Genomic DNA, 12,368 nt, shown 5'->3' on the forward strand with positions numbered 1-12,368 from the left:
CACTGTGGAGTCCTTCTGTAGGGAGATTGTTAACTGCTCCTTCTCACCAACTTCCTACGGAAAGCTTGTATAGTCTTAGAAGACAGCCATAGGTAAGTGCTCTTCAGGATAACACATGACCATTCTGGATTGCTCTGAATCCCTGCCTTCCTTCCTTAAGCTGGACCAAAGAGAAGTGTCACTGTCCAATTTTAGTTAATGCACATGCAGAAAAATACAGATGTTAATTCAAATACAGCTGTCAATTCAGATAACCTTACAGAAATCAGATTTCAAGAGCAGTAGGGAAATGGTACATGTGTAGAACTTCAGAAATTGTACTTGCCTCCGCGGTCTGAGCAAGACTGCAATTCACCTGCAGACATAGCAGTGCAGTCTCCTGGCAGCGGCAGGATTGACACCAAAGCAAGTCAGACAGCACTTGTGTCTGCTTCTACACCAGTTATGCATAGAGTTAGCCGAACTACCACTAGCTGAAATAGGGAATAGGCAAGGAAATGTTTTAATAGCAATAAGGTACTAGGAAATAGCTCCATCTTGCAGTTTTCTTTAAAGCTACGAACAGACTTACTTATCACAGAAATGAGTAACATGTTGCTCATTAGACACTGCCTCATATCAAACTGTCCTCCGCAGTCGCAGGAGGTGTTGTTGTTTTTTTTTTAGGCCACACAAATAGCAAGACAAACAAATTCATTACTCACTCTATTTCACCTTGCTAAAGTAACACCAGGACTACCACTCAAGGATAAATCCAGTACTCCATCATGACATAATACCTTTTTTATTACAATATCCAAAAAAACAAGTATGCAAGATTTTGAGATCTCACGATCTCTTCTTCAATCTCAGGAATGTGCCATCTAAAGACTGTATATTTAAACCACAAAGGAGTTTAAATGTAAAGAAAAGAGAAAAATGCATTTTCTTCATAAACATTCTGTGTGTCTCTTCCTACCAACCACGCCATCCTCTGTAAAACCCGAAGATTTCTTTCCGTAAAGCAAATATATATATAGTGTTGGTAGCCCGCCCCACCCCATCCCAGAATCAGTTTTTATTAATCTTCTGTATTAGTGTCAACAATCAGCTACAGATACATATTACTTTGAGAATTAAATACATAATCGTTTAATTCAAACAAGCAGAAGGGCAAGAGGAAAAAGCATTATGTGGATGGCACATTTGGTTGTAGATTACCAAAACATTCAGCCTTTACAATTCAATGATTCTTTCTCTAGTAATCAACTTTCAAATAAAATTTCTCTTTGTTGCAATTACAGACCAAAATACACTAGATAGTTTTCTTTTACTACAATCTTACCATAGTAGTTTAAGAAGTCCTATTACAAAATGCTTTTAATTAGTGTACTCTTTACAAAGAGTCAGAGAGGCAACGTAATAGCAGAGTACAGTGTAAAGAGTGCTTCTAGGAACTAGGAGGTTTTGTAATATACTACTCGGTAAGCGATATAGCTACAGAACTCACAGCCACAACTGTTACATCTACTCTCTCTCACTTAAGTAGCTGCAGCTTCAGTGCATTCAAACTGTGCCCGATGTCTCTGAATGGCGAGTTCTGCCTGCGTGAGCAATCTGAACAGGTTAACACTGGTTTGAATTGAAAACGCCCCTCCTTGATCTGAGCTAACTATGTAAACGTACACAGGAGAGGGGAGTTTTGAACTCAGCCGGGAAGGTGAGTGCTCGCCCCGGCCACCCAAGGGAAACTCTCAGCCTGAAGAGAGGTGGTTGGAGATTAACAGAACTGGAACACAAAAAAAGGCAAATGAAAAGAAAAAAAAGAAAAGAAAAAAGAAAGGACAAACAGCAACTGACAGAGCAAACACTTTAGAAAGAGCCTATTCCTTAAGCCTGCTTCAGATATTGCTCTGTTCTATAAAAGTGAATTTAGGACCTAAGGCTTGTAAGTTATAAGAGGCCCAGCTGGCCGAGTCCATCTTCAACGTCACTGAAGTGCTTTCACAAGATATAGCTTTTCCCCGTGTTCACTGGTGAAGATGGGAGCCTTTTTGTAGTGTTCCACCAACTCATCCATAGTATTAAAGCGACGCTGCCCAATACAATAGACATTGTCCACGAGCTGCACCTTGAAATGTTTGTTCTTCCCCGATGCCTTTAGAGATACCGAGAAGTCACTGGGCTGTTGAGAAAAATTCAAAAAGAAAAAAAAAGAATTACATAAAAGTGAACAAAATGAAGGCATCATTTTGTGCTTTCAGGAACAAAGTGTGTCACATAGTTGATGGTAATTTATTCCAGTCTTTGTTCCACAGCTCAGTGCTTTAGCTACTTAAGAAATCCAGTAGTCTATTATTCAATAAATAATTGCCATCATTATTAACATGCACAGTTAAGTCAGTTAAGTGAATGCTCCCCAGATGCACTGTCTGAAGTTGCCAATTACATGACTAAATTGCAAATATTATCTTAGTTACTCAATCTAGAAGCACAAGAATGTCAAGGAGAGTGGAAAAACTTTCATCATGTATTGTTTCCTTGCTAGAGAGTCCTGGAGAAAGCAGTTACTGCAATACTGCTTGGGTGAGATGAAGAAAATTCCCCTCTAGCTTCTTTTAGAGCCATGACCACTAGAGGGCTGTTCTTGCTTTGCATTGCAAAAGAAAAAACACATTCACCTTTCATCTTCATTACCACATGCGTGAGGAATAGTTCCTCCTATCAAGTACACATTTTTTGCCAAAAAAGATAAAGCCACAGAATAAAAACATAGCACAAATCTCACCACCCACAAATGACAAAATCTAAGGACTAATTAAGTTACTTGGGACAGAACAATTTCACATGATAAATACATGTCTTCATCTTGGCAATTGGCTGTTCTAACGAAGAGAGCTCTGTCGTTGAAACAGCCGGGATGAGACCGTTCCACCTTCAGCACCACATGCTGCCGTGGGAGGCTAGAGAGGACACACTGTCCCATCCTGCCAGCTGAACTCCCATCTCCAGCCAGACCCCTGCTGGCTGGGCGTAGGGATGGGAGCACAGGCTTTGTTTTGCGAGAGATGGCTGCAGGCAGGTGTCACCAGGAAAACAGAATAATAAAGAAATAAAAAGCACGCCCCAGAGTTTGTAGCAAGCACTTAATGGAGATAAATAGTGCCTGATGCGACTCTGGAGGTACTGCTGTAGGGTCTCTGCCTGCTGAAGGCATGGCTTCAGGCAGAAACCACTGAAAGCCTGTGCCAGACTTCAGACACAGTCTTCCTCCAGCCCCACTCCTCACACCGGCACTTTAGTCAGGCCAGGGCTGCGAGCCTGAACCCGTTCAGGCTAAACAAAACGCGCAAGGGGTTATATGGCACTGCCTTACAAATGCCTCGTGAAACCACAGCCTCTGGGAGTCCTCTATGCTGCATGTCAGAAGTCAGATGCACATTGAAAATATATATATATACACTCAAGGAAGCTGATGGGCAACGTTTTCTCGGGCACGCTGTCTTTTTCCTGCAATGATGTGGGTGTCTGCTTCACACATGCCTCCCATTCTGCCTTATCTCAAAATCTCATCCCTTGCATCTTCCCCTTACCTGTTTTAGTTCTTTTTCTGCCTTTCCTTCCTCTCTCTTGGCTCTCACCAGAGCAAACAAATCCCTGCTGTGCCTGCTGACCTGCCTCTGGCCCAACTCCCCAGGCTCACACCTCAGCTCTGGGCAGCAGCTCTTCCCATCTCGCACTGCTCGAGACGGCAGCTAGCTGCCCACACCTCTGAACTAGCGCTCTTCTACCTCAAGCCACTACATTCCAAGTCCACAAGCATCATTTATCTAAAAGTTATTTTACTTAACACCCACAGGAGACGTACTTCTTTCACCTATAACCCAGTGTTAGCAGGCCTTGGCCAGGCTACTACAAGCTCCATAAGGAAGGCTGCCTCAGGAAACCACCAGCTCAGAATACATTCAACACCCCTCATGACTGCCAAGAGGAGAGGACTGGCAAGGGTGGGTAAATGGGATGGATGGAAACATCCATCAAAGTTTATCTTTAGGGTTTCCAATGCTCCACTCAAGACATAGTTCAGGCCCCGTCATCCATCTCTATCTCCAAGCTTGAAAGCTGTTATTTTAAGCCCACTAGCTCTGACATTAAAGCCTTGCCTCAGAAGCAGGGCAAACACAGCTGCACAGAGCTCAGACCAAGACCGGTCTATTTCTAGCACCTGCCCCATTGGGTCACCCGGCTGTATGAACACCACGCTGTGACTAAGACCCCAAACACAGTGTGGACAAACCCTCTGGCAGCCCTAACCACACAGGCCTGGGGCCTGCTTCAGCGGCGGCAGCCCACGCTAACAAAGCTCTGCAGACACTCTGGACCCTGGGCTCACAGAGCAGAAATTTCGGGCACTGGTTCTGGGCAAGCGCACCGATTGCTGTGCTCTAAACACAAGGCTGCCAGGCAGGTCTATAGGGTCTCTCCTCAAGGAGAGCACTGAGGCAGTATTAGGGTCTGGCTGCTTAGGGTTCAAAAAACAAGATCAAGTCTTGCTGACCAAGTTCTGCTGCTTCCATGGGTGATGCTCACACAAAACAAAAACCAGCAACTAAAAGGCCCTCATTTAAAAGTAGAAGAGCTTACAAAAGGGAAGTTCATAATCTAAACCACACACATTTTGTCGTTTTAGGAACAGGAAAATGTTCTGACTAAAGTGTAAAAATAAGTGAAACAATAATTTTGCGCTCAACATAGTTGTGATGTTTTCTGACAAAGCACTATTGTTTTCATCATGGCAAAATTAGGACTTCTCAAAACTCTTTGTATCTGCTAAGAGACCAGCAAGGAGGTACTAATGACACACAGAGAGGTGCCAGAAAAGGTCTTAAGACCTCTGATCTACTGTCCTATGTCCCAGGTAATAGCCAGACTTAGATCTTTATGAGGTGATCTACACAATACATTAAATACTTTTCCTGCCATTATAACGTTAATGAATGAACATTCTCCTGAACTATTACCCCTTCTTCCCAGCCTCAGAGCTGCTAATTAGATTGATGTGTAAATAAAATATATTATCACTTATTTTGTCCAGAATATGTTATGAAGTTTATTTTTTGTAATCTGATTTAATTAAAAAAAAACAACAGCCAAAACCAACCAAACAAAAAGCAGAAAGGCTGATCTAACTCTTTTGAGAGCCATAATCAAGTACAAGGAGATGGAAGAGCTTGAACAGCTGTTGAAAAATTCTGAAACCCTTTATTAGCCTCAGCATAGTAACTTCCACAGGATTCAAGAACAGTTAGCAAAAGCAACTGGACTTGCATTTATTTTTATTTTGGTTCTTTCCCATTCTAACAAATGTGCAAAATGGTTAAAAAGGCTATTAAAAAAAAAAGTGTCTAAAGACTATTAAAAAAAAAAAGTGTCTAGATAAACTACTGCTCTTAACATTTCCATTTCAAAGTATGCTGGCTTGATACAGCTTGAATTGGTTCCCTGCTGTCCTCCTTGGATTTGCTCCAAGCCTGTTTATTTTATTTACTGTTTAAGCTATTTTGTTTCAACTGCTGGCCAATTTTTCTCCCTTCTCCATCTTAAATTAACTACCATATCTGAATGTTTGCACACTAACCTTTTCAGGAATAAAAGCCTCACATACACCAAATAAAGGCACATCAGAAGCAAGTTTTAATCTCCAAAACCTACAGAGGAGTTGATGATTCTGTAATAGAATTACAGAGCACAGCTTCATGGCAGGGAACCTGTGAGTATTTCTATACTGTTATAACTGGGAGAAGACTTAAACCTGAAGTTAAATCAATTTCTAAAACAGAAATTTGAAGATTAGCTGGTATGCATCTGCAGCTTTTCAGTCCAGGTGTAGCACTACTTTGAACTGTTTCATATTCCTTTATTTTAAGTCCTGCTTATGACTAAGATGATCATAAGCCAGTTGGTGCCTAAAGCATTTGGAAAACAACAGGTAGGAAGATGTTCCTTTAATTTTACTTAGGTCAGGAACTTCAGTGTATTTGCAAAAAGATGGAAAACTTCATCATGAAGACAAGTTATAAAATGATGTAAGGGGAAAACAAATGAAACTGGGAAACAAGGTTCCCTCTTTAGAATCTTAATTTAAAAATGGAGTCAGGAAACTTTACCATAAACGGCAATGCTTGAAAAAGTAATTCCCTCTGAAAGCCTTTTACTGAACCTGTAACTTTTTTCTTCTTTCTTTTCAGTCCAGTTCCACTTGGCAATGCCCCTCCTCCATGGAAGACATTCTCATGCACTCACTCTTCCGACTATGCTAAATCCTTTGAGCTCCCATGTGTGAGCCTGCCCTGGAGCTCCCCAACTCCTTCCACTTCCAAACCCAGGCTTGCTCTCACTGCTCCCTCCTATTCAATCACCTAGCCAAAAAAACCAAGTCACAGCTCAAAGGTCTAAGGTCAGGCTGGACAGAATCATCTGGGAAGGTTAAAAATTCCTTTTTCTACCCCTTCCACCTCATTTTGATATAAACAAAAATACTTCCTCTACGTAATGTTCACCATGTTCCAAAATTGAGGTTACACAGGTCAGATACGTTAAATGGCTCCATCGATCTTCAAACAGAGCTCTAATAAGATTTCTATTCTTCCGTTTAAAATAAGCCTCCAGGATATTTTCTTAAACCTGTTTTTAAAGATAAACTTTCTCCTCCTCTCCACTGTACTCATCAATCACAGCATGTCACAGAATATGACAAATGCTTCAGTTTCTGAGCAGTTGCCACATTTCACTGCTTCTATCCAACACTTGCAGGATTAAAACCCCAGAAAAACATAGGACACCCTGAACGCTACAGAATTAACACCTCAAAAAGCGTGAAACTCTCAACCGGTGCCTCCTCCCTCTACTGTCACCACTGTTGGACAAAGAGCACAGAAGCCACCTGCAATCTCATAGGACTGACACAAATCCAGTCGCACCTACAGTCCTTGGTATCATCTTAATACATCTACAATCTGCAGTATCATCTTATTACTAATCGGTTACTGTAATTTGATAGCAGTGACACTATTGGCAGAAGGCAGCCATTACTTCCTAATGAAAATTGCTTCTGGTATCGTCCAAAAAGTTGCAGAGCTCACTCATGTTAATGAACAGAACTGGTCTGAGAAAAAAATAACATTTTTCCTTCACAGGAGGACACCATAGGGCTATGAAGCAGTGGCGTTTGTCTGATCACCAGTTTCGCACCCACTCACAGCAGAGCGCAAGGGGACTGCAAGACCTGACAGAAGCTTCCTTTGAAGTCTAAGGGTGCCTGCAGCGCTGGATCTGCTGAGAAGCTAGAGGTGCAGTGCGGTTCCCCCCCTTCACCACTGGCCTTACAACCTATTTCTGCTTCCTGTTAGCTGCAGCCCTAGCAAGCACACTCACTTCCCATGGTGAACCTGAACAATAAAACCCCTTCCTTCCAAATTTGCTTCTCTCCCCAGTGGAATCCTAGATCTTCAAAGCATGATGATCACCTACTCAGCCCAGGCCAACGGTGTCAGCCAAGACTTGTTTGCCTGGTGTCAGGTACTACTGAGAGAACAAAAATCTGCCCTGCCTAAAGAGCCTGCAATTCAAACAGGATAAGAAGTGCTTGTACAGAGACTGAATAGATTAAATCTGCATTATTTGTTCAGGAGTACTACTTAAACGAGACAACAAACTTCAGTTTTTATCAGCTGAGCAGCCTGCAACAGAAAGAACAAATCAAGCTGTATTTCTAACGAGGTGTGTTCCACTTCCGTCTCCTCCTTTACATCTCCAAAACTAAGGTGACATTATCTACATATAACAGTTGGCAAAATGTTATCAGTAGGTAACCATGCCTGTTACATAAACTCTAAGCTTAAATGGTTCAAACAAGTTTATGCTTCTAATAATAGTATTTCGTAATTAATGAAGATAATCAGGCTCCTAGTTACTTGACAGAGTTAATCTCAGGATATTCTCCACTATGGCAGTATCTCTTAGATCTAAGTGTAACTGAGGAGAATATGTTTGGCTAAAGGAATCTAATTGTGAGACAAATATCTGATAAGTTAATTCTAGAGAAACACTGTAAAATCTTGCAGCTACTAAAATTTGAAATGAAAAAACATGACAGTCTCATCAAGTGAAAAGAGGATAATATAAACAATATAAACCTTCTTCTGTCCAAAGAGAGCTTTTCCATAGTTCAATAACAAATGCAAAGCTCAAAGAAATCAAAGGAAAACTTTTATATGGAGAACTTTTTGTAACTATGGTGATAGAACGCTACAGAAAACCCTAGAACAAGTCAAAAATCAGGCACAGGATTAGCAGTATAACTCACACTTTTATCTACAGGCCTTTCCAGCATCCACAGCTTTAATAAGTGGCTTCATAACCCAATGTAATGGGAAGTGCTGGTCTGGTGGAAGGACGAGCACACCGGGAAGCTGCCAACTTTGCTCAGTTCAGGCTGGTCTCTCTAATCAAGATCATTTGCTCTCATTACAGAAAGGCTCCTTGTGAATTTTAGCCACAGTGTGAACAGCTGCATGTGAAATCCAGCAATTTAAGAGTTATTCCTAAAATCTCTCTTTGTTCCATACACAAGCTTACTATACTACACCTGATACAGATCTTTTAAGATCTTTTTCCCAGTGCTATGAAGTATGTCTGCTTATTGCATCACTCCTGGCACACAAAACAACAAACCTAAACTAGCAATATCCAAAGCTTTTATAATTCACATACATAAACAAATTACGTGATGGGATGATACATATAAACAGACGAACATTCAAGATGTAGTAAAACATTTTTTTAAACCTAATAAAACCTGAAACTTTTAAGTATTACTGAGACAAAAGAGGCATTTACATGCATAACTACAGTTTTTCTCATTGTTCAGTTGAGAATACAGGATCTGCAAGATTAGATCAAGATTAGAAAATTACAAAACAAAAATAATAGAAGTTCCATAATTCAGCACATTTTTTATTTGCATGTGTGCCAAAAAACTTCTTGTAATACGAACTGAGTAGATTTTCTGGGATTCCAGTAAGTGTTAGATTCTGGAAACAACTTGAAGGCCACGTTCTGTATGAATCTTTTTGTGCTCCACAAGCAACTGGGGAAATTCCCCAGGAACAATGCAGTAACAGATTTGAAACTGCTTTGAATACAAGTGCATTTAGTGTTATGATGTCAGATTAAATTAAAAGGTTACCATGTCCTTTCAAGGAAATTTTGTTTACTGCAGAGGTAAGCTCTTAAAAGCAAAGAAACAAGTGCTACCACGCTGGTCAGTGTGACCTAGCACGTGCTGGAAAAAAAGCTGCACATTTTCGTATTTTAAGTAATGTATTAATTTTCAAATTGTCCCTCTGGCAATTTCCCGAAAGACTGAGGCAAATAGATAGCTACTGTCTCAGGATAACCAAAAATGCAGCATCCAGACTTGAAAGTGAGCTTCTACCTGGCGGGACAGACACACCACGGGTACGTTGCAGCCAACACACCCACCTGCCCCTTGCCAGACAGGATATCACCCCAAAAAAACAGCTGAACTACTGTAATTTAATAATTACCATAATCCTCTAGTGGCCTTCTACATTTTAGAAGACTGTATGTCCCACACCTCAGCCTTTTTCTTCTGTTGACTAAACAAACTTGATTCCTCTCAGCCTCTGTAAGTCACTCATGTTTTCTAAATTTCTGTTATTTCTTTCTGTTCTCTGCTGGTTTACTTGCATTCGCCTTCATTTAGAGATTACAGTTAACTAAGAGCAGAAATATGAACTCAATGACACAGAGCTTTAAAGAAAGAGTAGCTTGACAGCTCTATCTTGCCTTCTGCACAGCAAATTCATCAAGAAAATATGCCTGAAATTTAATCAGACAAACCTGTATCCTGAAAAGAAAAATGTTCAGGACTATTACAGAATTTTATTTTGTCAATAATGTTACAAACTATGTAGAAGTTTCAGGGAATAGTAAGAGACCTAACTTCAATACTACTAATAAGCTACTAATGCTTTCCAAAAACTAGAAACCAAAGTTTAATTGTATTTAGAAAATCCTGCAGGATGAACACCTTTCTTGTCTTTCAGCTGTTTTCCTGCTGTCACTAGCAGTCTCTGATCATCTCACTCACTAAGAGCCAACCTGCCAGACAATCCCAAATTTTAGCTTTGCATATGAGGAACACATGAAAAGTCAAACTGCAGCCTCAAATATTTATTCGTTTGTCCACTAACAAGTATCCTTTACTGCACAACACCTACTGAATCTGCCTGAATACTACCTTGGATTTTGACCTAATTCTAGGATCTCTTCTGAGCAGCTGAAATTGTAACTTAGGAAGAACAGAATCAGCAAATGAAACGTGAAATATATTTCCAAAAACACATTGGGAGCTAAAGGATCTTTATTTACAAATTTGAGTTCAAGCTTAATTGCCTCCCTTAGTTAAAGTAAATTCTTTGCTTTCCAGCATGTGGTCAACTACTACTGAGTAGATATTGAAATAATTTATGTGATGAATAGTATATGGAAACAGTTTTTCCTCAATTTATAGACCATTACGATAAAGAATATCACAAGTTGTAACCGGAACTGATATATATGCAATCAATGCAGCCTTCTGAAAACATTAGCTGGAGTTAAGAAATCTTTTAAAAACTGTATTATGGCTCGAACTATACGCAGCTGACACTGCTTTAGTTTTTATTTGCAATCTATGTTGTAAGCTGAAACAGTCCCACAAGTATGGTATATAGATGTCCATAGCTATATAAGGTATACTTATTTGAGTAGCACTGTATGCTCAAAATAGAAGATGGAGCTAATATATTGATTTTGAATTCTTATGCGTGGAACATCAAAACACTTCAATGGAGACATCTACTAAACAATAATTTGTCTTCGTGGAACGGCCCTACAACTGTGTCCTGGTTTGAGCTAAAATCCCAATTCTCTTCAGGATTTTTACTTTCCAGTTTATCCTCTTCTAAAAGGCTGCACTTTCTGAAGTTGGCAGCATGGTTTTGCAGACAGTGTGTGCTACTGGCAGTGATAACACCTGATGTTTACAGTTATTGCCTGGGACTGGGATGCAGACAGGCTCTTGCTGATACTTATTCCTACAGTGACCAAGGCCACTGCTGGCTCTTGTGTGCCACGCTGGGGGTGCCGGGTAGTAAGAGGGGTCACAAGGAAGTAAAAGGTTGCACCTCCGGGGGGTAATAGACAGGACAGGTGACCAACGAGAGTATTCCATCCCATATACGTCATATTTAGTATAAATTGAGTGATCACAAGAGTTTCTGCCCGCCCTTCCTTCTTTTCCCTTCTTCTGCAATGGCCGGCGTCCAGGGAGGACTCCATCTGACCTCCTGCTTTTGATCCGGATCCTGAGTTCCCAGATCCAGCTCCCTGCATCAAGCTCTCGCCGCTGCTGAGCCTGGGGCTTCCCCAGTGCCTCCTGCTCTGTAGAATCAGCAGGGATTGCTATGGGGCAGGGGGCAGTTGGGTTCGGTATCAGGCTTATATACAGTTGTATATAGTTCTTTATTTTTACCATTTCACTATTATTTCCATTATTGTTTCATTAAAGCTGTTCTAGTTTTTCTTCTCTAACCCGTAAGTCTCTCTGCCTCATTCCCTTTTCCTTCCCTTTTAGTGGGGAAGAGGGGGTTAGAGAGCGTCTGTGGCTGGCCCAGCCCTAACTCGCAACAAACTGAAGAAATAAATGTCGAAAAGCTCTAATCGCAAATTCAGATTTGATTTTTTTTTGGTAGCTTTTAAAAGATGTTTTAGGGAATTATTAAAATCTGTCACTTTTTTCAAAATCACAGTCAAAGGCTAATTAAATTTAGAGTGCTTTAACTATGAGTTCTCTAGCCTCCGCATACATGAAAGGCCTTTCAGTGTAATTTTAAATTTGAACTTTCAGAATTATGATGATCCCTCATGAGCATTACTTATTTTCGTCTGATGTCATCAAGGCTCAATTTACAAAGCAAATGAGTTAGTAACTTGACTCGCTCTGTTGTTAACAATTAAATACAATAGCTTTACCTGATTACAACCTAAATAATCTAAACAGATTCAAATAAGGTTTTAAACAATATATTATTCAATTAAAAGCAGAATAAAACTGACCAGAGCAAAGATCCCCTTTGAACTTGGCTTTAAAATCAAATTAGTGACCAAATTTGCAATTCACAAGCATTACTTTGTAGTGCTGTGAATTTGAGGAGGACTGTGCATGAGGAACTGAAGCCTGAAAGATGTACTTGCTTGTCCACCGATTAAAAAACCCTGGATAATACAGACCACAGCTGTCAAATTTCAGTGCGAATGTCACT

General features: G+C 40.4%; 1 protein-coding gene across 1 annotated transcript in view; it reads right to left on the reverse strand.

Annotated features, from left to right (window-relative positions):
- Window positions 1-768: 768 nt before the first annotated feature.
- Window positions 769-12,368, reverse strand: part of NCK2 (NCK adaptor protein 2) — a 52,847-nt gene continuing 41,247 nt past the window's right edge. Inside the window, exon 4 of the mRNA XM_009872947.1 lies at window positions 769-2,164. Within this exon, the coding sequence (XP_009871249.1) occupies window positions 1,970-2,164 (195 nt within the window). The 3' untranslated portion in view covers window positions 769-1,969. The remainder of the gene's footprint in view (window positions 2,165-12,368) is intronic.

The sequence above is a fragment of the Apaloderma vittatum genome, unplaced genomic scaffold (genome assembly GCF_000703405.1).
Source record: "Apaloderma vittatum isolate BGI_N311 unplaced genomic scaffold, ASM70340v1 scaffold4367, whole genome shotgun sequence".
Classification (NCBI taxonomy): domain Eukaryota; kingdom Metazoa; phylum Chordata; class Aves; order Trogoniformes; family Trogonidae; genus Apaloderma; species Apaloderma vittatum.